The sequence below is a fragment of the Daucus carota genome, chromosome 7 (genome assembly GCF_001625215.2).
Source record: "Daucus carota subsp. sativus chromosome 7, DH1 v3.0, whole genome shotgun sequence".
In the NCBI taxonomy this organism is placed as follows: domain Eukaryota; kingdom Viridiplantae; phylum Streptophyta; class Magnoliopsida; order Apiales; family Apiaceae; genus Daucus; species Daucus carota.
Window position 1 is genome coordinate 26,207,391 of NC_030387.2, and position 25,509 is coordinate 26,232,899.

The following is a 25,509-nucleotide window of genomic DNA, read 5'->3' on the forward strand; positions in this document are numbered from 1 at the left end:
AGTCATTTGAAACTAGTCAAAAGTGAGGGTGGAGAAGCAACGCAAACTCGTACACAACTTTGTACAATATGTGAAATCGGATGATGTCTAAGGGCTTGTGCAGCAAATGTAATATGCAAGCTAATACCACTAAATTAAAGTCATTGGAAACTAGTTTAAAGTCAGGGAGGAGAAGCAACGCAAACTCGTACACAACTTTGTCCAATATGTGAAATCGGATGAGGTCTAAGGGCTTCTGCAGCAAATGTAATATGCAAGCTAATGCCACTAAATTAAAGTCATTGGAAACTAGTTTAAAGTCAGGGAGGAGAAGCAACGTAAACTCGTACACAACTTTGTCCAAAATCTGAAATTGGATGAGGTCTAAGGCCTAGTGCAGCGAATGTAATATGCAAGCTAATGTCACTAAATTAAAGTCATTGGAAACTAGTCGAAAGTCAGAGAGGAGAAGCAACGCAAACTCCTACACAACTTTGTCCAATATGTGAAATCGAATGAGGTCTAAGGGCTTGTGCAGACAATTTAAAAGGCATTTAAATGCAACTAAATTTAACTAAATTGAAACTGCTGGAAAATCACGCAACAGAATCAACAAAAAATCATTCACAAGTCTCTCCAACAATGTTACTTCAACAAGATATAAACAGGACATGTATGTATCCACTAATCGGAACTAATTTTAAACTAAAAGCAACTGTAAATACATGATTAATTCCAATAAAACTCACTGCAATCGATACATATATAACATCAAGCTGAAGTTATAAAGAAATTTGACACAGATCTCTGTTTCAACCTTGACCGAGAGAAAAACAAGATGCAACGATAATCAATCACAAAAATTCAAATAATCGAGCTGATGTTTGTTATACCTTTTTAAACAGTACGAATTTGAGCGAAGAATCGAAGATTTTGTTGATGCGACTCGACGAGATGGAGAGGAAGAAGAGATTCAGTTGCTTCAACGGTTTTGTCGCGCAGCAGCCAAGAATAACTACCTCACAAAAAGGTAGTATATGTGCAATTTCTAAAAGTGTAGCGATATATTTGTAATTTCTGTTTATTTCAAAAAGTAAATCTACAAAAAACTACTTTTTTATATATATTCATAAAAAATTCCCTTCTTTCTTTTAATATATAATTTAATTATCATCAATATCTTAAAATTATATACTTTTTACTCAAAAAAATGTGAAAATACTGTATAAGATTTATAAAAAATCTCGTTTGAATCGGAATAAGCAATCTTTCGTCTTTTACTCAAAAAAAGTAATCTTTCGTCTCCAAATAAAAAAATAAAATAAATTATCAATCTCTCTGGAATAATAACTAGTTTCAGTTTGTTTGAGCTAAAGTAGGAACCTTTTCTGCAAAAGCTAGGGTTTGTTTGTTTTTTGAGTATTTTGATTTAAATTGGTATTTCTCTGCCGAATTAGTCGAGAAGATCATCTATCTCGGGGTTTTTGTTTGTTTAATTTACTTATCTTGAGCTAAAGTTGATATCTTTTCTATGAGAGCTAGGGTTTGTTTACGTTGAAATTCGATATAATATCTGCAAGAATTAGTCTATTAGGTAATGATTGATCTTGGGTTTTAGATTGTTTAATTTGTTTATCTTGAGCTAGGGTTCGTTTCGAAATTCGATATAATATCTGCAAGAATTAGTCTATTTGGTAACACGTGATCTTTGGTTTTGAATTGTTTAATTTGTTTATCTTGAGGTAAATTTGATATCTTTGCTATTAGTGCTAGGGTTTGTTTGTTTGGCATTTGGGGTCATTCGTATTACTCGTGTGAATCTTGTGGTCATGGATTACGGTAGAGAAAGTGGTAATGTGGTTCATATAATTCCTACTAATCAAGTGATTGATGTTGAGAAGTGGGGTTCGGGCTCTGCTGATCAGGCGATTTGGGCAACTGAGGAAGATTACGGGGCATGGAATAGAGAGGCTTCGGTTGATGTTAATTCTAATTATGATGGTAAGCAATCGCAAAGTCGATCAGGAAGTGAGCCTCCTAATAAGAAATTGAGAAATGCACAATCAGTAGATTTGCAGTCGAATAATCGGTCGAAGGCGATAGGGAAGATGTTCTTTAAGACTAAACTGTGCTGTAAGTTCCGTGCTGGGACTTGCCCCTACGTTACTAATTGTAATTTTGCACATAGCATTGAAGAGCTTCGAAGGCCACCTCCCAATTGGCAGGAAATTGTGGCGGCTCATGAAGAAGAACAGGGCATATCGTCTGAGCCAAGGGAGGAGTTTCAGATTCCTTCTTTGGATTCCAATGTTTTTCCGCCAGAGATGCAGAGGTCTTCTAAAGGGCGACACTGCAAAAAGTTCTTCACTGAAGAAGGTTGTCCATATGGGGATAATTGCACTTTTGTTCATGATGAGCAATCTAGAGCTCGTGAAAGTGTGGCAATAAGTTTGGGTCCTGGGTCTGGTGGTGGATACAGTGGTGGAACTGTTAACACGGCTGGGAATGTTTTAAGTCCGTCAACCTTGAAGCCTTCTAATTGGAAAACAAGAATCTGTAACAAATGGGAACAGACAGGGTATTGCCCGTTTGGCAACAAGTGCCATTTTGCTCATGGGGCTGAAGGTATGACCTCATCATCATTTCTTGTATTGTATTCTAATTAGCAATTAAAAAAGGGTCTAGCATGTATGTTGATATTGTAGTTGGCTAGTAGCATATAAATGTTGTATGCATTGCATATTTGCATAATTAGCTAATCTGCATATAGTACGTATACTGGCATTCTCAACCTTTTAAATCGTTCGACAAATAAAAGTCTTATTATATAGTTGTTCGGTGGGTTAAGTCATGGTCGTGATGAAGATGAATATGTGCTTAGTAGCCGTACCGTAACGGGAAAAGTTTTGGTCTTGTAGTTTGTCATTAACGTAATTTCCTTATGATGCACGTAAGGTCTTTATATGATTTTGAATCACGTGATAACTGTAAATGCATAGATATTATATAAAAATTACATTTCTGTGATGCTCAATATTTTACCATACAAAGTAATGTATGGGAATCATTCTGGCTGCCATTTTTTCCTAAGGGGATCATGCTTTGTTGTCTTATGTTACATTTGTTCTGATGCTGAACTAATGACTAATTATTTCTTTGCTCAATTTCTGAAACACATAACTTGAAGAACCTGCAGCATGAGCTCCACCAATATATATATCCAGGTGTATCTTATAACAGGCTTCTCGGCCTTATTTATCCTTGACATTTCACTTGCGTTTTTTTGCTTGTGACTAGTCGTTTCCTTCCTATTGATCATGAACTCCAACATTCCCTTAAAACTTTTGCTTTCAGTGTGCAGTAAATCATTTGCAGCTAGCTCACATATTACTGTAAGTAATCCCAAAACCTCAAGGTGTTAGGAGGGTTTACCAGGATCATATTGTATTCTAAAATTCCCCCTCACTCGAAAGCCTATTTTTGGGTCATAACATGCCTTCGTGTTTCTAATAAATTATGAGAATATTGGGGGCTGTAGGGAGTCGAACTCGAGTCTCCTGCGAGCCTGAGCTCTAATACCTTGAGGAGGAGGGCTTACCAGGGTCATATTGTATTCTAACAATTACTCCTATTCCTTCACTCAAGCTATCCGAATTTCTACTTTGTAGAAAATTTAGTGTCAGCATTAATGTAAGATTGCTATATATTATTACCCTTGGGATTTTTAAAAAGAAGAAGTTTTGTTGACTTCTGATTTCAAATTCCGAAGTTACGAATAGAGTTGATGCACTCTGAATGAAACAAAGATAACAAAAATTTTGGATGCTTATTAAGTACAATATACATACTAGGCAGTATGCTTAAATAGAATTTTTTTTTTTTTTTGAAAGGCTCCGTTTGTGCTGAACAGAGTGCTGTACAGCTTGCCAATCCAGTCTAATTTGTTGCTTCCCCATGTTCTACCATTTGTCCAGGCATTTTACATGATGGAATTCATGTCTATATATGACAATGCAGCTTCATTGCATCATAGTGTTGATTATGTCAAGAACTTAAAATCAAAGGTGATATTTGGAGAGCATAAAGCTAGTCATAATGAACCAGAAGATATTAGGCGTAATAATTAGGTAAGTAGTAGATAGAATTTTTAGTGTGATTGAGACGAGCTTAGAGAATGGGGGAAACGCCAACAGAGATGGACATCATTTCATATTTTATATTCAAGTTACTGAAGAACAAGCTCAAATTTTATTCATCATATAAAGTCAGAAGTCAAATGACCTTATTCATGTGCAGAAATCAGTAGTCAGGACACCTTTGTATAATACCCCCACTATTCTTGTCCTGAAATCCATAGTCTGGTATCTTATATTACTACTACTGCTGCTACTATACTTGGCACCATTAGTAACTACTCATTGACAGATTGCTAGACTGTGCTCGCCTTGTGTAATAATTATTTAAAATTATTTTAACAATAAAATATCGTTGGTCTTTTTTTTGGCATGTTGCTTTACATTTCCTTGGTGCTGTTATCTCATATTTGTGTGGATTTTTAATCACAGAACTGCACCGTTATGGTGGTGGGCTTATGGATAGTGAAGGCAAAGACTTCTCATCTCCTTTGGATGCAAAACTGGGGATGGCGGCTTCTAAATCTCCAGCTGATAATCTAGCTGCTTCAGTTAATCATTCGGACAATTATCATGTTGGAGGTCAATCACAGAGGTTGGCGAATGTAGTGCAGTGGACAGAGCAGAGACCCCAAAAATGGAAGGGCCCGGACAAGATTAGCTTAATATATGGTGATTGGATAGAGGACCTTAACTGATTATATTAAGTAGCTGCTTATGGTGAGAGAATATGAAGGTTGACTAAATTATCCATGATTTTGATCACTAGACTGAGCAAGGAAGTGTTAGGATTGGATTTATATTGAGAAATGTAGTCTTGCTATTATGTATAAAGATATTCCAGAAGACATTGTCTAGTTAGTTTTCAGGACTTCTACAAGGTTGTAGTTTAGACTTTTTAAAATTTGACGCTGCTTCACGTACTCCGTTCCTTTAGAGATGTTGAACATGACTTCTGTTTGGTTCATCTGTATTCTGTAATGCAGGCTATATGCTTGTTTCCTTACTTTTTCGCTGAATGTTTTGGATGCTTCTTAGTTATCAATTATCATTGCTCATTTCTCATGTCTGTTGTTATTCAGATTCCATACGGGTATGATAATCTTTCATCATTGAGCAAAGAGTTTGAAAATCTTTCATCAGTGACTCTGGCACCTTCTCAACTTGATTGGTAAGACAACCCTTTTCTTCTTTAGAACTAATTCAGACAGATTAAATAATGGGTATTTTCTTTTCTGTGTTTAGACAGATATAAATCACATAATCACTGTAACATGCAAATTATTTAGCCTAAAAATATAGGAGTCTGAAATAACAAGTGAAATTTATGAATTCTCATTTCATTAACTTACTAATAATAAAATAACAGTATTGTCTATATTGTTGCTCAAAAAAAAAAAAAAAAAAAAACAGTATTGTCTATATTGTTGATACTGAGTAAAATAGTCTCCCAATGTCAGAGAGAATTCCTCTCACAAGGACTCGTTCAAAGACTTCATTCTGACCACAGGTCTAAAACAAATTCATTGTCCACATACCAAAACTTCAAAACTCATCATTCTTTTACCAACCATCCTTTTTTTTTTTTGCTTTCACTCAAGGTTAATTACCCAATTTAAAACGCATTCATTTTACCAAATGTTTCTTTTTCTCTAGCTTCTCCCTGCATCTTAAACTACTAACTTTGTTCAATGTGATTCATTCACCATCTCAGCCAATCCTTGGCAGGCAGGCTGGCCACCGCCCTCTCCGCCCATCGGAAAATGCCACCCAGCAATGTCGATGCTAACGCGCCCGAACAAGGACATTACTATACCTCCCCACCCCTCACCATAATTATAACCATCATCATACTTGTCTTTTTACTTGTTGGTTTTTTCACGCTCTACTTCTGTAAATGCTTCTTTCAAAATTTTCTGGAATCGAGGGTCGGTCAGAGGACAAGCTCTAATCGCACTGCTGCAGATAATCCCAATGCAGCCGCTTTTACAGGCCTTGATCCTGCAATCGTCAACACCTTTCCCACCTTCACGTACTCGTCTGTGAAAGAATATCGACGAGCAAAGTATAGCCTAGAATGTGCCATTTGTTTACTTGAGTTTGAAGACGATCATATCATACGATTGGTAAAAATATGTTCCCATGCTTTCCATCAAGATTGCATTGACCTTTGGTTAGAAATGCACAAAACTTGTCCTGTTTGTCGAAGAAACCTTGACTCGATCCTAGAAGGCACTCCTTCTTGTACTCCCTCTCACGACGAAGAGGATTCAATGAAAGATAGCGTAGCCATTACTATAAGAGACGATCATGAAGGAACAAATCACGGAGAGAAAAAACGAGGCACCAATGATTTCATTGGGAGGTCTAACACAACAGGGCACTCGATTTTCACAAGTAGAGAGGAAGAAGATAGATTTACACTGAGATTGCCGGATCATGTAACACAAGAACTGATACAGGCGAACCGTTGGCCCAAAAATCTCCATACCTCTAGAGAACCGAAACGAAATGTATACATTGTTGGGGAGGGATCTGATGGAAATATCAAAAATGTAAAAGTTCCTCCAATATTTCTTGATAATGGTTGATTGCATCAATTTAAATATTTCCAGCTTTCGACTTTCTGTTATTACCACGAAAATAATGATACACAAACATCAGGAATAGGCTAAACATTCTTTGTCTGATCGGGAAAATGGAATCAATTAGAAAATAATTGTATATAAGAAAACGGAGAAACAATGGAGGTGCCAGGTGGGAGGGAAATGTAAAAGAAAATGAGGATACGCAAATTTTCCATAATGAGATTTGTGAAGAAATTGAGTTAGACGAAGAATCCTAATTAGATTTGCCAGGCATGTCGTCGTTCAAACCAGGAACCATTCATTGCACTTGTTTAAATTCCGATTCCATGTGTTGTGTTAGAAACATATCAAGTTGTGAGTTTTTGGTTCAAAATCAAGCAACTTATTAATATTAATCTGATAATTTTGCAGAGCTTCAGTTCTATTGCAGTTAAGAACTCTTGCTACTTTATTTGCAGGCGCACACATATGGAGATAGTTTTAAGAATAATTTGTGAGAATACAGAGTGATATCACAAGCCATTCTTCATTGAGAGAAATTGAGGATCCAACTCTTTACGGAGTACTACATACGGTGTATAAACTTTTCTCCTCTTTGCCAGTCTTTTCCTTCTGCTTCAGAAACTTGTTTAGAAAGCGATGGGACACTATCAATTTGGGCGTAGGAGCGGGAGAGTCTCCAATGCTGTAGTCATCAACATCGATGCCAGAACGAGCTTTAATCATGTCAAACTCACCGTCCTGATTCATAGCAAGTATGTTGCACGGAACTCTTGCTGCATAGTAATTTATATTCTTCTTGGCATGATGCCTACATATAAAATACCTTAAGATGTCAGAGGAAGGCCCCAAATGGATCTTATGCTATATTTTAGAGCTCTGATACCATGTTGAGAACCAGTCCATCAAAAACCTTAAGGTGTTAGAGAAAGACCCCAAATGAATCTTATGCTAGATTTCAATACACTTACATCAAACATCTGACTACTCATAGAATCTTGAAGAACTACTCGAGTTTGCATATGCTTTTTAGTTGCATACCTGTCGATTACTGCCAACGTCGCATGGAGACTTGTGATTTGCTCACCAACAAGTAAGTGGATAGGGAATCCCATCAAAGGTTTAACTTGTGGGATCACCTGATCATCAGGAGAAACACAAGTAATAGTTAAGAAACAAGTGATACTATCAACTTATTAGCTTCAAATGAAGGAAAGGCTCAAAGTGATGATATCAGTACATTATATTGTCGACACAGCTCGATCAGGGGTTGCAGTTTCAAGTAGACATCATTTTTGCATTGTGTTTCCTCCTGATTTGTAACCAAATCTTCGAAATCCAGCATCCAGATATCATCCCAAGTCCTGCCAGAAACTTCACACATGCACCAAAAGTAAAATTGACAATATTAACATAAACTACTATCATGTCTAAAGTCTTTGTTATACTGACATGGAAACGTAAGCCAGGGCATCACGCGGAGGAGGGTGACAGTGCAGTGAGTTTCTACCGCGAAATTCTTAAGCACCCACTCCAGGAGTGCTAAAGAAGGCTCCTTAAGACCATCCATCACAATGACAACATGTTTTGGAAGCTCGAATGATGCTGGTGAGTACTTCCTGAGTATGAGGTCTTGAGCGACTGATCGCTTGCTACGAGTGGAAGCCAGAGGAAAATCCATGATAGAATGTGTGGATATCTCTGTCTGCTGTTTGTTGTAGTGAAAGATGTTCCTTTTGAATACCACAAGTTTGTACTTTGAGAAAGTGAAAAGACATATTAAGCAGTTGATTACTAAGAAAAAGCATTGCTGGTTTTACATAAACAATGCCTAGACTAGAAAAGCCAAGGTCTTAATCTTGGTTTTGACATTTAGATAGTTATGTATTGGTTGCAATTCTACAAGTGAATTTTAACCTCCAAAACAAAAGGCTACAAGCTGAGAAATGAGATGAAAAATATAGAAACTTATCGTAGAACATATCAGTCGCATTATATATTGTTTTTAAATCAAACACACTCACGCACACTCAAGCACCGTCTTTCACGGAGTTCGAACTATAGATAAGCAAAAACGATAACTTGCAACTTCGAACATCACGTCACGTTGACAGAGTTTGATCAGATAACTCCGTCTTTCATGAAGTTTGACCTTGCAATTTTGGATATCAAATTACGTAAAGAGAGTTTGACAAAAAATTATAACTCCGTCTTTCACGAAGTTCGAACTTGCAATTTCAGATATCATGTCACGTTGACAAATTTTAATCAGAAATATAACTCCATCTTTCACGAAGTTCGGACACTCTAGATAAGCAAGAAAGATAACTTGCAATTTCGAATATCAGGTCAAGTATAACTCATTCCAAATCAGACCCAAAATTTTATTCTCCCTACCTAAATTTATTTATTCATTCATGCTTAACGGATCCTTATGTTCCTTCCTACCTAAGTTTATTTATTCATTCATGCTTAACGGATCCTTATGTTCCTTCAACAGGGCAACGGATCCTTATGTTCCTTCCTACCTAAGTTTATTTATTCATTCATGCTTAACGGATCCTTATGTTCCTTCAACGGGGCACTAGAACCTGGGACACTGGAGAGTTTAGTTTTGCTTTGAAGGGTGACATTTCGTTCACCTTCATAAATAAAAAAATAAAAAGAGTACTATATAAAATTAAAAACAATTCCGAGCAACTTAGACTTTCTACAATGGATACTGTTATAGTTTGCAAGTAGAATTCCATCAAACCATCTTACAAAAACTCGTATGGAAACCAACGGATCTACATTTGCTCAACAATGATAATGAAAACATGTTTAAACAGCACTATAATTTTAATATTATTATTTCATGGTTTCTAAAAATTTACCGCTACAAACTCCCTTTTACATCCATCACCAAAGTATTGGTTGTATTGTTGATAGACTATTCGGATAATTTTTAAATTGCCACATACAAAGCTATCACAGGATTCTATCTTGAAAGTCATTCATAAATGATGATGCAAGAGAACTAAGCTTTTTCCCGGTCTCTCCGGCCATATTCTTGAGGGAAGAAATATCCTGCTGTGCCTGAAATTCGAACATATAAAGATTAGACCTCTACAAATAATTTACCGAGTTAACGATCTATTCAAACAACTTATAATGTCTGTTGTAGAAGATCTATTATAAATTTTAAGGTGTGAAATTCAAAGATTTGAAGAGCTGAATACTGCCACTAACATGTACCTGAAAAGAGATTTTGTTAATCAAATCACTAGCAGTCAGATCAACAGCAGAATTAGGATCTTCGCCAAACAGATCAGCACTGGATATAGCAGCAGAACCCTAAAAGATAAGATAGGAGAACACATATATTAACCATGATCTCTTGCAAATACTTGAAACACAGTTAATGTGGTACTGAAGACAAATAATAATATCAATGCTTATCCAATGTCATTAAGTAGATCACTATAATGGAAATAAGGGAGTCAGGAGAAGGCGGGGGGGGGGGGGGGGGGGGGGGGGGGGGGGCGGGGTTCCACTGTATGCGCACAACAAATGTAAAACATCTTTGATCACTTTCGGGCATTAATACCCCGCCTACAGCTAAACAAGATTCAATACTCGTTTGTTACTACAGAACTGCTTATCCCACAAAAATTTATATCATTATTTGTTGTGCGCATACAGTGGAACCCCGCCCCCCATCACTTTCGGGCATTAATACCCCGCCTACAGCTAAACAAGATTCAATACTCGTTTGTTACTACAGAACTGCTTATCCCACAAAAATTTATATCATTATTGTCACCAAATATGGCACTTACAGAGAACTTTTGCAGTGAAACTTGACTATCAGCATCTTTGTTCTGATCCCCGAAAAACTGGGATGAAGAGATTGATTTTGCATTGGAAAACTTCTTCCTTGCTTCATCAGTTTCTTCAATCTGGAAAAGGTAAAACATGAGTTCGGAGCAACATGCATTACATGCACAAACCAGGATAGAGTAAAACATACTATGTATATATTAGAACTTCAAAGTGAACAAAGCTTTTAGATAGGATGCAGGTGAACAGAAAGATAAGTAGATCAATAGTATCATGTAAGCCGTTTAAAATTTCTGACAAGATTATGATACTGCAATATACTATTCCTCGGAACGAGGTTTATCTCTAGAAATTTATCCTGTACACCACAACATTTCCAATTGAGTGGCCACAACTCACACAATTTTATGATAACAAATTATAAATTTGTTTCATTGTCCCGCATAAATGACTGCAGTACTAAAGGAAATTTGATTGTAGTTATTTTAATAGTTCAGTTATATTAGAACTAGCCAACACCAATTACAGTAGATTATAAGTTTTCTTAATATAATGATTTAACAGTTCTCATATTCTCCTGTGCAACTACGAGTAATATCATAAGTGGTAACTTATGTAATGTTTGAATATATGTATCATGTATATTTGGATTATTTGTGTTTTCATTGCTTCCCTGCGAAAATAGGTGTATGTTATGTTACCTAAATCATGTCCTACATCAAGTTATGTGGGTATTAAGAGCTAGAATTTCTTTAATTTTTGATGTAATATATTTCTTCATACACGATTTCTTGCATCATTAATTCGTCGAAGTTCATTACGAAATCCTCAACCCAGAAAAATGCACCATCTACAGCAAATATTGTCCTTGCCTAGTCTCATATCTATGACCAGTTCACCACTCTACTTATAGTCTTGAAATGCTGCCATATCTATGTTGTATCAGGGAGAAGATAAAACAGAATAGCCACCACCTGCTTGGTCAAGGACTCGAGGTATGAGGTAACTCTAGAAGTATGATTGATCCAAATATAGTGGTAAAACTACCCTGGTAGCCAACTTTCACCAAATTCGTCAATATCCATATTTGATATCAGTCTCACAATTTACAATCGGTCCTTCAGATCTTGGGGAGAAAGCATACTATTCATGTTCTTTTATTTCTCCATCAGGAGAAAAAGAAAACAAAAGGCATTATATTTTCCTTGATTGTGTCGTGTTACTTTTGTAGAATCTTGTCTTGTTCTGTTTCACAGTAAATGACACTCTCTCCCAAAATCATAAGGTGGGGAAGCCACACTACGCAATCAGGATCTTTTCAACATTCCCCTTTACTTAAAAGCCTGTCTTACTCTCCTCACTGAAAAACATAAGCGGCTGTCCAATATCTGATCACTTGGTATATTTAAGCTATCTCAGATACCAACTCTACCAAAACTCTAGTGTGTTGGGAAAGCTACTTGATGGATCTTACATCTTTGTAACAATCTTTGATTTTTGCTAAGGTTGTCCAGATAAACTAAATTACTTCTCAAATTTGCTTATCTTGTTATTATCATACTCGATTCTTTCTCAAGCTCCAAAATTCACCAAACCCCATTAACCTTTACATTCTTCTCTCTCTCATCACCCTCTCCGAACAGATTTCATAACTAAATTACTATTGCTTCTTCATACACTTCCCCTCTATCACTAAGAAAGCATCAAAAGAGCTACAACCGTCCATCCGTCGTCTTGTCAGCAAAATAATAATGGCCCAAACAACCAGCCAACTCAACATTGTGTACATATATTTATCTAGTTAACTACTGCAATGAATTTTCATTGTGCGGGACTCTGTAATAGATGTAGATAGTTGTACTTTGTAATCTTATAATATATATTTTTTTCAAATCATCAATAGACAATAAAACAGGGTGATGAGCCTCAAATTATCAATAGCCAATAAAACACAGTGATGAGCCTAGTAGCTTAAGGTGATATCTACTTAGGTTAGGCGAGCACCGAGGTAGAAGGAGAGAGTGAGCTTTAGGCTGCAATAACTTGATATGACTAGCATCCATGGGACAGTGTCACAGGGAACAGAAGAAATAAGTAAATAATATATGCTGTGGTGTAGTATTCAGAACCAATAAACTACACCGTGTATATGTGCTATGTTGTGAGAAACTCAAAGACATGTAACAGAAGCAAAAAGGTATAATGATACGATCATTGTAATTAGTGGTAGGAGTAGAGGTGTTTAATGAGGTATGTGCACACACACCATAAGTTACATGTGGTGGATATGAAAATAAGAACTGGGGTTCGTCTAGATGATATCGTGGAAGGAATACGAAGCCATACACAGATATTTATAGGAAAAGAATTTATTGGACAACTGGAGTGGGGAGATGATTACCGAGGAGTCTATTACTCTTATGTCTGGGACTTCTGGCTTCAGTGAGATAAATTACTTTAAATTTGCAATCACGAATGAGTTTGTATTATCAAACTCTAGTTCTGAAAGACTTATCACAAGGAGAGATGAACACCAAATCACCTTCAGGAGCAGGAAGCATATCACCCAAATTTAATAGTATAACCGCAGAAGTAAAATCTGTGTAAAATACGAGACAACACCATTACTATTAGAAAGTAGGTTTGCGTATTCAACCCATCCATACTTCTCACACTCCTGGATCTTCAATACAGATTACTGGCTTCTAAAGCACATGAGGAATCAGCCTACGAAATTACTGAACCTTTCTTAAACAAATCATAAAGAGTGACCAAAAAAATATTGCAAAGGTAACAAGAGGGTCCAATTTTGTTTGGTCACACCAATAAGCTAGACCCATACTGCAAAGCCAATAAGTATATACAATACAAGTCAGTTTTTTTTAAAGATATACTAAATACTTGTTAGTTTATAATAGGATGAATGAGTGTATTAAATATGATTGCAGGAATGTGATTATCAATGCAATGGGCAAAAAAACAAGGCAATTAGAAAGGTGGAAAAAGGTAAAGAGAGAAAGTAAGAGAACATGCACAAAAATGTCACCTGTATGTTCAACCCTATGGACAAACCTAAATGTATCTTTTACTAAATGTCATGCTAGAGTTGATAAAACTGAAGGCAGTGATTACTTCAAATAAAATAGGACGTCCAAATGCTTACTTGCACTTTCGATGACGAGCTACTTTTCTTCTGGAAAGCACTTTCCATTCCGTAATCTGAAAAGAAACCCGATGATTTGGGTGGGGCTACATGACTAATTGCATGGGTTCCTCCAGAACCCATATCAGCAGCTGGGACATTATCTGTGTATTCGAACCGAGATGCAAATGAGGACCTTACAGGTGAGTTGCTATTTCTGGATGTAGAAACCTGTACAGGTGTCTCTTCAGGCTTCTGGTCATAAAGGCTATCACTGGGCTGCATTTTGGTAATACAGACAATTAAGTACTTTGACAAAAATAAGTAGAACTAAACTCAATGGCAAATGCTTATGTAAAACATCTGTCATTTATATATACCAGATATTAAGGACAACACAAAGTACAGTGAGGTCTACCTTGGAAGTAAGCTTTCGAGCACCAAGCCCGCCAGTTTTTCCAGTTTTCTTTGCACCAAGAGGTTTCTTGACAGTGCTGGTGAGAATTGAGTGAGGAGCCCTCGCTCTTGGTGAAGCAGGGACATCAGGAGTTTCATCCTTAACGGGAGGAGGAGGACTTTCTTTTTGGGATTCTTGTACTGGATCAGGAATCCCATTAACAGCTTGTACAGACTGAGACTGAGAAGCAACAGGAGACACAGGTAAACCTGCCTCCTCCTTCGAACTCTTAGCAACTTCTTTTGAAAGTAATTGTTTATAAAGTTCAGCAGCCCTTGACGTATACTTTGCCTCGATCTTTCCTCCATCATTCCAGCCATGCTGCTTGAAAAATACCTGAGCTCGGTTATTTCCCCCAAAACTCATCATCTTTAATTGCTCTGGTGTCCACGAGTCCAGATTTGTTGACCTGCAAAAATATTACGGTATATAGGTTTGAAGTTTTACTACATGCACCAGATACACATTTCATAAACTTTAAAGCACTATGACGACATAGAATACAAACCAAGAAGCTTCTTCTTATAGCTCTGAGTCTCTGTCAGCATTATACAAGGCTATAGATTGTCTAGATTATATCTATATATTCGATCTATGTTGTTCCAACTCTCTTTTGCACCTCAAGTACTCATTTCAGACATTAGACACTTGGACATGGTAGTGGGGTATGGACACTCGACAATTAGTTCCCCAATAGGCAAAAATAATTCAAAGTAATTCAAATTTTAACTCATGAAACATATCCATATTGAACACTTTCAGTTAAGTCCGCGCTAAATAACATCCTGAATGCACCAATTACAATGCATCTCAAACCATATTACAATTTGAAAGGGCAAACATAGTTGCACGGATCGCGGATCGATTCGGTACGCGGTACGAGTTCGGGTACGTGGAACGTTAGTGTGAGAGAATGCGGTACGCTGAGGTGTGAATCGGGTACGCGGGTCGATATAAGGATCCTTTTATATATATATATATATATATATATATATTTAATATATTTGTGTACACCATAGATTTTGACCCTATATATATAATATAAAAATAGAAATAATAAATATGTTACAAAATACAAGAAAAGTATTAAAAAACATGTGCACATGTGATTTTGCAAAGGTTTCACAATCAATCAAAACAAAAACTTTAATCTAAATAATAATTTGAAATTACATAAATTGAAACAAAAATCCTGTAACTAATTAATAGTGAATCACTTATCATTCACTTTTAAGACAAATTTTTTAACATAAACTAAATTAATTTACTTTTTTATTTAAATTTTTATATTAATAAGTATAATGATTTTAGTTTTTGGATTTTAAACATTACATCATATTGAAACTGAAATATAATTACAAGATTTTTTTGAAACTAAAAAAAAGTGATAAAAATCTAAATGACAATATCTATTGGACTTTATGTGTGATATGACTAGAGTCAAAAGAAAAGAAAAATGAGAAATGAAATAAAGAAAAAGAATACAGCTGTCTAATCTGCACATACGCGTCTATTTCACGCTTCATCTTCTTCACCAGTTGACACAAACACATATACATACAAGCATATGTATGTATATCACACATCATCAAAACAATACAACCCACGTCTACTTTCTTCTCGTTTTACAGTCATCAGAGCAAGCATCTGCGGTTCGCCGGAATGACGAACTGGAACGCGATCCCAGCTGATCCGGGTCGACTTCGACCCGTGTTCCGGTACGAGCGAACCAGTTCGCGGATCCATAGGCCGTACCGCGGACCGGGTAACTATGAGGGCAAATACTTAATAGATTTACAAGTTACTTTCACTTCTCAATGAAATTAAGCATCAATAATTGTTTCCCGTGTTCTACACACCTTTTCATAATACCTAAGTAGAAATAACTAACATACCTGTAATATTTATCAGACTTGTTTATAACACTGAAATTAATATTTTTGTTCTTTTCTTTTATTCAATTTTTATTGAACAAGTAAAACGTAGCAGACTCAATTTCTAATTTCCAATATAATAACATCAACAATTCAAAAAACCAGCTCCATCATTTGCTCAATTCTATACAGATACACAATAATTCTTTTCCAAAGTTACAAATTTAGTTACGGCAACAAGAAAACTGCCAAGAAGATTTCATCCCTAGGGCTAAAAGCTTCAAAAAATTCTCAACAACAGGGCAGTAATCATTTAAAGTTTCTCGTGTGCAACAATATACAACTAAAGTCAGAACCTTTATGACTAATTTCACTCAAGATCACCATCAAACTTGCATCAATTGCCACTGGGTGTACTATTTCACTATAAAACTTTCTTCTCCATAATTAAAACTCTAACTTAAAATCGAAAACTCCAGCAAATTCATAGAATTCAGCTAAAATCACACAACCCCACAAATCAATTTCACAAATAAATGAAAAAACAAAAACTGAAACTGACCTAACAAAGCTGACATGAACACCAAGACTTCTATGAACAGCAGAACAATCAATACACAGAAAGATCCCATAAGTAACAGAAGCCCAAGTTGGATTCTTTGCATTACAATCAAAACACATCTGCATTCAAATCAAAATCTAAACTTTTTTAGATCTCAATAACAAAATTACAAATTAAAGATGAAAATTAACATAAAAATTGAATCTTTAATAGCAAAATCAAGAGTAGAATAAAGAAAAGACCTTATTTTCAGATTTAGCTTTGAGTTTCCTGAAAATGATGTTCTTGTCAGTGAAATTACCGTCAGTGGCCATGGCTGAATAGATAGATAGAGGAGAAGAAAGGGGTTTTATGAAGTGAGGAAGGAACAATTAATATTTAGAGATAGATACAAAACGGGTTCTTAGAGAGATATAGACACAATACAAGATATATGCAACAGTGCAAATTCTTCAATTTGGCTTTTTCCATTAGAAGTATAGTCCTTTGCTTCATAATCAATTTTTATTTTTTATTTTCTTTTCTTTTTGCCTTCCTTTATACATAATTTTTGAACAAAAATTTTATTCCTAAATATTTGTTATTCCCTACTTTTAGTACAAAATTTGAATTAATATCCAACTATTACTTTTACTTCTGTCAAAAAATATTATTACTATAGATCTTGATCGACTCAGCATAACATGGAATGTGTAGTTTTTATTGATGAGAATTATGTAACTGTTGTAATATTCTAGCTACAATAATATCAGAGAGCAGCTATTTAATAGAGACTGAGAGAGAAGGAAGAAGAGTAGAAGTAGTATTGCTCGGTGCAATTTTCATCTTACTGAATGAGGTTATTTATAGTCAATACAATGGACAAGAAACTTAAATGCAATGTGAAATTTCTACTCCTAGAAACGTAGCCTTACTATTGAACATTTGAATGCATGCACTCATATGACAGTCAATCATAAAACTCCCCTTTGATTGTCATAATAGTGCGGATTATAGATTACCTCGTTAAAACCTTGTCAAAGAAAAACCCAGTGGGATAAAAACTTTGACGAAGGAAAAAGAGTACAATCTCCCCTTGGAAGAAAACGTCAATCACTGAAATTTTGTTGTAGTATATTCTTTAGTCGACGCATTCCAATGTTATGTCGCAGCTTTGTAAATGTTGAATTCGGTAATGATTTTGTGATTAAGTCTACAAGATTGTCACATGATTGAATTTGTTGTACATCAATTTCACCATTCTTTTGAAGATCATGAGTATAAAAGAATTTTGGTGAAATGTGCTTCGTCTGGTCTCCTTTGATATATCCATCTTTGAGTTGATCAATGCATGCAGTGTAATCTTCAAACATAACAGTAGGATTTCTCATGATATCCGGTAATCCACATGATTCTTGAATATTCTTGATAATAGATCGTAACCAAACACATTCTCTACTGGCTTCGTGTATTGCAATTAGTTCTGAATGATTCGTTGAGGTCGCCACTGTAGTTTGCTTCATGGATTTCCAAGAAATGGCTGTACCGCAATATGTGAATACATATCCAGTTTGTGATTTGCCAAAATGTGGATCTGACAGATTTCCAGCGTCTACATATCCAATCAACTGAGATGTCGAATTTTGCGGAAAGAATAACCCAAAATCAATTGTTCCACGAAGATAACGGAATATATGCTTGATCCCATTCCAATGTCTGGCCATCGGAGCAGAGCCAAATCTAGCCAATAGATTCACAGCAAAGGCAAAATCTGGCCTTGTATTATTCGCAAGATACATAAGTGCACCAATTGCTCCCAGATATGGGATTTCAGGACCAAGAACCTCTTCATCATCTTCTCGTGGTCGAAATGGATCTTTATATGGTTTCAAAGATCTAACCACCATTGGAGTAGTCAACAGATGAGATTTATCCATGTAGAATCTGCTTAAAACCTTTTCTGTATATGTAGATTGGTGGAGGAAAATTCCCGATGACAAGTGCTCGACTTGTATACCAAGACAATACTTTGTCTTCCCAAGATCTTTCATTTCAAACTCTGTCTTTAGATATATGACAGCTTCATCAACCTCTGTAGCTGTTCCTACAAGATTTAAATCATCCACATATACAGCAATAATCACAAAACCAGATTGTGATTTTTTGATAAAAACGCATGGACAAATTTGATTACTAATATACCCATTCTTTTGTAAATAACGACTAAGTCTGTTATACCACATACGACCAGATTGTTTCAATCCATACAATGATCGTTGAAGTTTAATGGAGTATATATGACGAGGTTTCTTGAACTCATCCATTTTTAATCCTTCTGGGATTTTCATTAAAATTTCACTATCAAGTGATCCATATAGGTATGCAGTAACAACGCCCATAAGACGTGTTTCTAATTTTTCTTTAGATGCCATACCTAATATAAAACGAAAAGTAATTCCATCCATTACTGGCGAGTACGTCTCATGATAATCAATGCCAGGCCTTTGAGAAAACCCTTGTGCAACAAGTCGGGCTTTATATCTCACAATTTCATTTTTTTTCATTTCTTTTTCTTATTAATACCCATTTATTCCCAACAAGGTTCACACCGATTGGTGTTTGGACAACAGGTCCAAATACTTCTCTTTTGCGCAATGAATTTAATTATGTTTGAATTGCTTCTTTCCATTTTAGCCAGTCTTTTCTTCGACGGCATTCATCCACACTTTGTGGTTCAGGATCAGAATTTATGTCGACATCCAATGCCGCTGAATACACAAATACATCATCGATTATGGCTTTACTTCGATCCCATAATTTCATATCATGCACATAATTTATTGAAATTTCATGAATGTTTAATCCCGAATCTTCAGGGACGGGAATCTCTTCAGGAGATAATACCACTTCAGGGGTATTTGCTTCTTCTGGAGCATGTGCCACTGCAGGGGCAATTTTCTTTGTTTTTCTTTTTCTTGGTGCAACATCCTTTGCACCGACCGGTCTACCACGCTTCAGGCGTGACTTTGATTATGTAACCAATTCTTTTGTACTTGGTTTCTGAATTGGTATATCTATTCTAGCTGGAGTGTTTACTGCAGGTATATGAGATTTTATTACATTTCTAGAATCGTTAAATGCGTCAGGCATTTGGTTTGCGACATTTTGCATATGGATAATTCTTTTAACTTCAAGTTCGCATTGACCAGTACGTGGATCTAGAAAATGTAATCTTGATGCATTCCATGTTATGTCAGGATTAACCTTATTCACATGTTTATCTCCCCCTAAGGGAGGAAACAAAGACTCGTCAAAATGACAATCCGCATATCGTGCAGTAAATAAGTCTCCAGTTAGTGGTTCAAGATATCTAATTATTGATGTCGAATCAAAACCAACGTAGATACCTATTCTTCTTTGAGCTCCCATCTTCGATCTCTGTGGTGGAGCAATATGTACATATACAGCACTTCCGAAGATTTTGAAGTGAGAAATATTAGGAATTTGACCAAGTACCAGCTGTAGTGGAGAATGTTGGTTATAGGCAGTTGGTCTAATCCTAATAAGATTAGCAGCATGAAGTATTGCATGACCCCATATAGAGGTAGGTAATTTGGCTTTCAACAACAACGGTCTTGCAATAAGTTGAAGCCTTTTGATAAAGGACTCGGCTAGCCCATTTTGTGTATGTACATGAGGAACTGGGTGTTCAACTGAAATTCCTACAGACATGCAATAGTCGACAAAGGTTGCAGATGTGAATTTGTCGGCATTGTCTAAACGAATTGACTTAATACAATGATCAGGGAATTGAGCTCGCAATTTGATTATCTGGGCAAGTAATTTTGCAAAAGCATCATTACGAGTTGAGAGAAGACAAACATGAGACCATCTAGTTGAGGCATCGATTAGTACCATGAAGTACCTAAATGGACCAGATGATGGGTGGATAGGTCCACATATGTCGCCTTGGATCCTTTCTAGAAAACTTGGATTTTCAAGCTTAACTTTAGTAGGAGATGGCCGAGTAATCAGTTTTCCTAAAGAACATGCTGAACATGGAAGGTCATTTTTAGAAAGAACTTTAAGATCTCTAAGAGGATGTCCAATAGAATTTTCTATAATACGACGCATCATAGAGACTCCAGGATGACCTAATCTTTCATGCCAAAGGGTAAATGATTTTGGATCTATGAGTTTGGAATCAATGACATTGTGTGACTCAATGGTTCTGATTTTCATCATATATAATCCTGAGGAAAGTGAGTGAAACTTTTCTAAGATTTTCTTGTTGCTAGAATTAGCAGAAGTGATAAGGAGATATTATTTACCAGCCTCAGAAGTGGTTTCAATGTGATATCCGTTAAGTCTGATATCTTTAAAACTAAGAAGATTTCTAGTAGACTTACTAGAAAATAATGCATTTGGAATATGTAGGTGTGTACCATTAGGTAAGACGAAACTAGCTTTTCCAAAATCTTCGATTATATTAGATACTCCAGAAATTGTTCCAACCTGAGCTTCGGTTTTGGTTATATGGGTAAAGTATTTTCGATTCTGTAGAATCGTATGAGTTGTACCACAATCAGCAATGCATATATCTTCAGAATCCATTCTGTATATAATTAAGAAACATAATTTATATGAACACAACACATCACATAGTTCAAATAAAACACATAGTACACACTAGTAACTATAGTAATTCGGACCATTGATGCTCATTCCTTTGGTTGCTAATGAAACTAATCCTCAGCCTCCCATAATGGAGTTTCATTATTAGGGTCATTAACGCTTATGCCTCCGGTTGCTATTATCAGGGAATCATCTAATTTGTTGGCGAAATTAGTTTCCACCATTTTTTCCTTTCGATCTTTTAGACGACTGATATAAATCAACAAGATGTTGTGGGATATAACAATTACGTGACCAATGCTCTTCCATTTCACACTTGTGACATAAATTGTCAGTTTTCCCTCCTTGTGGTGCTTTTCTTTTGCTCTGTGTTTCAGGTTGCCACTTCTGGTGATCAGAGCTATTATAAGGACGAAAATGCCCACCACCACGGCCTCGTTCACGGTAGCGACCATGGCCTCGTCCACCTCTATGCCCTTTGCCACGTACATTCTGCTGGAATGTCGTGTTATTTACTTCTGGTAAAGGGGCAGATCCCGTTGGACGGGATTGATGATTCTTAATCACCAATTCATGATTCTGCTCGGCAACAAGGAGGGTTGAAAGGAGATCCCCAAATTTGGTAAACTTCCGCTCCCCGTACATCTCGGCTAAGTTGATATTATTGGGATGAAAAGTGGATAGTGTTTTGTCGATCTTTCTTTTCTCAATAACAACCTCACCACACATAATGAGCCTAGAACTTATTTTGAATAGGACAGAGCTATATGCCCGACCACTCTTAAAATTCTGAAGTCTTAGATTAGCCCAATCATTTTCAGCCGCAGGTAGATAAACTAGTTTCTGATAATCGAACTTATCCTTTAGATTTTTCCATAACATAAAGGGATCCTCGACTTCTAGGTACTCAGATTTTAAATCTTCATGCATGTGGTGTCGGAGAAAAATAATAGAGGTAAAGTTTTCTTCAATCGTGGATGTGTTTTCACCCTTTATTGTGTTGCTTAATTTCTTTGAACCCAAGTGCAATTTTACATCTTGTACCCACGATAAATACTTCTCCCCGGAAATGTCCAACGCAACGAACGACAAGTTTGTAAGATTTGTCATTATAATCTGAATTTCACACCAAAATTATTAACTTATACTATCAATGTAAATATTACATAAAATCCTACTAAATCGGATTCGTTAACAAGTAAGCAATAATAAATGTGTACATCATTATTATCATCGATATTATGAACAGATCTATATATAAAATGACAAATGGATTTTCACCCGCCATACGGACGTCTGCGTATACAGGTTATCTCCAACCAGTAATATATTTAAGTGGAAAATCTTGCATAAGTTAGTTAGGCACAAAAGAATTATAATCCGATAGGAAGACAATTTATAAATTAAGGTCCCACTATATTTCGATATTACCCAAAATTATATGGTACCGTGAATAGGCGGTGCTCCGGCCATATATAGTTAAAATATTTGTAGAGGGTGTAAACACGTCTACTCCAGTTATATATATATATAAATTATTTGTAGAGGGTATGACCACGTCTACTCTGGTCACATATATTTAAATTATTTGTAGAGGGTATAACCACGTCTACTTATATATATATGTACATTTAAATAAAATTTTACCTTCTCAGTTCCGGCAGGGCTTCGTGCTGATAACGTGTTGTAATATTCTAGCTATAATAATATCAGAGAGCAGCTATTTAACAGAGACCGAGAGAGAAGGAAGAAGAGCAGGAGTAGTATTGCTCGGTGCATTTTTCATCTTACTGAATGAGGCTATTTATAGTCAATACAATGGACAAGAAACTTAAATGCAATGTGATATTTCTACTCCTAGAAACGTAGCATTACTATTGAACATTTGAATGCATGCACTCATATGACATTCAATCATAAAAGTAACGTTCTTTTTGTAGGGGAGAAATATGCAACTTTAATTTTCTTGATATGTTCCCCGTTTCAAAGACTTGCAACTTGCAAATTCAGGTCCAATAATGAAACCCAGCTCACTCAGTCACGATCAAACATTTAGGAAAGCCCATGTAATATATGGACTCTATACAGCCTAGTCATGATTAGTGGTCCGTAGTCTGCTTCTGTGGCCCGGTGTTTCAGGCCCATGTATAAGTTTAGTGTTGTGTTGCAGGGCTGAAACCCAAGTCTACTTCCATTCGACCCGCAGAATCCGTGTCAAATCTTAACAGGGATAATTAACTAATTACAGCAAAAGTTCATTTTATAATCAAAGATTATTTATTTGTTAGAGAATTATAATTTCGAAATGTTTATAATTGATATACGGCACGTAGATAGCTCAGCTGGGATGTTGCTTCAATTTATGTAACTAGTTGAGAACCCACGCGTTGCGGTGGCCTATAAAAATTATATTAATGATTCAATATTAATATGTGTAAAATGCAATAATTTTTGATTGTCTATAAAAGGTATATTAATGATTAAAAATTAATATTTGTGGATAAAATAAATTTTATATTATAAGAATCTTGATGTAATACCAATACTAATATATACAATTGCAAAATTGGACAATGATTCATGGTGAAAAAATGAAAATAAATTTCTACACATAATTAACAATTTAAAACACGACGAATCTTAATTTTATTTGTGTTTTTTTTTACAGAAATCATGTTCTTACGTTGTCACCTTCCTCCAATTTTTTTGGATTGATTGTGCACAAAAACATCTAACTTAAATCCGTGAGATAGCGGTCTATAACTACCCCTGCTTTTAACAACCTTTATTTTTTAATACTGTATGTATGAACAGTCTTCACTTGAAAGTTACTTGAACGAAGCAAACAGATAATTCGTGAATAATATTTTCATGTGTACAAAGTAAATCATATAAAAATTATCGTTGCAACAACTTTTATTTTTTTTAATACCGTATAAACAGCCTTCACTTATCGTTGCAGAATAACGGCACCACCGAGTTAGAAATCGAGCAAGAGAACTATCACCAGAGAGAGGTAGGGTTGTGGTAATGAGAGAAAATGTTGTGTTTAGATGATCCAAAACTACAAAAATCTATATGGGTATTTATAGGTGCATAGAGACTTGTGTGCTACTGTTGCCCATAATTAAATAATCTGAAACAAAATCAAATTAAAATTTTCAAGCTGCTATATTCCATAAATAATCTGAAACAAAATCAGATTCTGAAACTTGCTTCCAATATATCCGAAACTAAAAAAGGTATTTTTAATTTTTAATATTTTTCATCTGAAAATTCCAGAAAATTAGAAAAATAGAACGGAGCGATGTGAGAGGCGCCACCTACACGCCCCTCGCTTCTCCTTTATATAAGTATATTTTTTTTAATACCGTATAAACAACCTTCACTTATCGTTGCAGAATAACGGCACCACCGAGTTAGAAATCGAGCAAGAGAACTATCACCAGAGAGAGATAGGTTTGTGGTAATGAGAGAGAAGGTTGTGTTTAGATGATCCAAAACTACAACAATCTATATGGGTATTTATAGGTGCATAGAGACTTGTGTGCTACCGTTGCCCATAATTAAATAATCTGAAACAAAATCAGATTAAATTTTTTTAAGCTGTTATATTCCATAAATAATCTGAAACAAAATCAGATTCTGAAACTTTCTTCCAATATCTCCGAAACTAAAAAAGGTATTTTTAATTTTTAATATTTTTCATCTGAAAATTCCAGAAAATTAGAAAAATAGAACGGAGCGATGTGAGAGGCGCCACCTACACGCCCCTCGCTTCTCTTTTATATAAATATATTGATGATTGGGATTTTTGAACACGAGTCTAATAATGATTTTATGTGATAAGGTCGATGTAGTGAGATGTTGGGTGCAATTTGATCGCTTGAAATATATTTGATTTCATTTTTAATTTTTAAAAATTTTAAATTCTATGTTTAAATGATGAGGAAACAAATTAATGACTAATTATTTTTAGTATTTTATTTATAGTATTTTATTTATTTTTCAACATGTTTGTATAGCAAATTAGCAATTGAAACTTTGTCCATGATTTTAAATCGACTTATAATACAAACAGAAAATTTTCCGTTTTAAAGTTGATAATGAGTATCCGTCAAAAAAAAAAAAAAAAGTTGATAATGACTAAAAACGAGCATATAAGCCCAAGGAAACATACTCTAAGTCTCTTACAAATATCGGGGGGAAAAATCATTCTAAAAGGTATAATGAGAATTTTTATTATAACACAAATAAAAAATAATAAATTCATCGAAATTAAAACAATCCGACGATGAGGATGTTAAAATTACACAAAATAAGTAAATATATTTTTTA

At 35.5% G+C, this 25,509-nt stretch overlaps 5 protein-coding genes across 6 annotated transcripts; 2 read left to right on the forward strand and 3 right to left on the reverse strand.

Annotated features, from left to right (window-relative positions):
• The first annotated feature begins 1,290 nt into the window (after positions 1–1,290).
• On the forward strand, positions 1,291–5,118 carry LOC108193517 (zinc finger CCCH domain-containing protein 56-like). 2 transcript variants are annotated; one of them, XM_064081804.1, is made up of 3 exons: positions 1,303–1,573; positions 1,747–2,604; positions 4,545–5,118. In XM_064081804.1, the coding sequence occupies exons 2-3, from the start codon at positions 1,809–1,811 to the stop codon at positions 4,808–4,810; spliced, it is 1,062 nt and encodes a 353-aa protein (XP_063937874.1). In that variant the 5' UTR covers positions 1,303–1,573; positions 1,747–1,808; the 3' UTR covers positions 4,811–5,118. The 2 variants fall into 2 exon arrangements, with proteins under 2 accessions (XP_017215698.1, XP_063937874.1); XM_017360209.2 differs by having other exon boundaries at positions 1,291–2,604.
• Positions 5,119–5,875: 757 nt separating this feature from the next.
• Positions 5,876–6,703, forward strand: LOC108194803 (RING-H2 finger protein ATL29-like). Its single transcript, XM_017361741.2, has one exon. It carries the CDS (start codon positions 5,876–5,878, stop codon positions 6,701–6,703), a length of 828 nt encoding a protein of 275 aa, XP_017217230.1.
• Positions 6,704–7,210: 507 nt separating this feature from the next.
• On the reverse strand, positions 7,211–8,468 carry LOC108195698 (uncharacterized). Its single transcript, XM_017362673.2, has 4 exons — positions 8,153–8,468; positions 7,941–8,074; positions 7,742–7,839; positions 7,211–7,511 (listed from the first exon to the last, which is right to left on the reverse strand). Exons 1-4 carry the CDS (start codon positions 8,379–8,381, stop codon positions 7,256–7,258), a joined length of 717 nt encoding a protein of 238 aa, XP_017218162.1. The 5' UTR covers positions 8,382–8,468; the 3' UTR covers positions 7,211–7,255.
• Positions 8,469–9,351: 883 nt separating this feature from the next.
• Positions 9,352–16,997, reverse strand: LOC108193245 (probable ADP-ribosylation factor GTPase-activating protein AGD9). The gene is made up of 7 exons (XM_017359824.2): positions 16,800–16,997; positions 16,558–16,676; positions 14,083–14,530; positions 13,686–13,943; positions 10,522–10,641; positions 9,938–10,036; positions 9,352–9,778 (listed from the first exon to the last, which is right to left on the reverse strand). The coding sequence occupies exons 1-7, from the start codon at positions 16,869–16,871 to the stop codon at positions 9,671–9,673; spliced, it is 1,224 nt and encodes a 407-aa protein (XP_017215313.1). The 5' UTR covers positions 16,872–16,997; the 3' UTR covers positions 9,352–9,670.
• A 4,384-nt stretch (positions 16,998–21,381) lies between these two features.
• Positions 21,382–22,281, reverse strand: LOC135147944 (uncharacterized). Its single transcript, XM_064082013.1, has one exon. The coding sequence runs from the start codon at positions 22,279–22,281 to the stop codon at positions 21,382–21,384; it is 900 nt and encodes a 299-aa protein (XP_063938083.1).
• Positions 22,282–25,509: the final 3,228 nt, after the last annotated feature.

Coding starts and splice junctions, on each gene's coding strand:
- LOC108193517 (XM_017360209.2), top strand. CDS start 1,809: ATGGATTACGGTAGAGAAAGTGGTAATGTGGTTCATATAATTCCTACT. Junction 2,605..4,544: donor TTTTGCTCATGGGGCTGAAG/GTATGACCTCAT, acceptor TTTTAATCACAG/AACTGCACCGTTATGGTGGT.
- LOC108194803 (XM_017361741.2), top strand. CDS start 5,876: ATGCCACCCAGCAATGTCGATGCTAACGCGCCCGAACAAGGACATTAC.
- LOC108195698 (XM_017362673.2), bottom strand. CDS start 8,381: ATGGATTTTCCTCTGGCTTCCACTCGTAGCAAGCGATCAGTCGCTCAA. Junction 8,075..8,152: donor GCCCTGGCTTACGTTTCCAT/GTCAGTATAACA, acceptor GCATGTGTGAAG/TTTCTGGCAGGACTTGGGAT. Junction 7,840..7,940: donor AGCTGTGTCGACAATATAAT/GTACTGATATCA, acceptor CCTGATGATCAG/GTGATCCCACAAGTTAAACC.
- LOC108193245 (XM_017359824.2), bottom strand. CDS start 16,871: ATGGCCACTGACGGTAATTTCACTGACAAGAACATCATTTTCAGGAAA. Junction 10,037..10,521: donor TTTCACTGCAAAAGTTCTCT/GTAAGTGCCATA, acceptor CTTATCTTTTAG/GGTTCTGCTGCTATATCCAG. Junction 9,779..9,937: donor TTAACAAAATCTCTTTTCAG/GTACATGTTAGT, acceptor TTCGAATTTCAG/GCACAGCAGGATATTTCTTC.
- LOC135147944 (XM_064082013.1), bottom strand. CDS start 22,281: ATGACAAATCTTACAAACTTGTCGTTCGTTGCGTTGGACATTTCCGGG.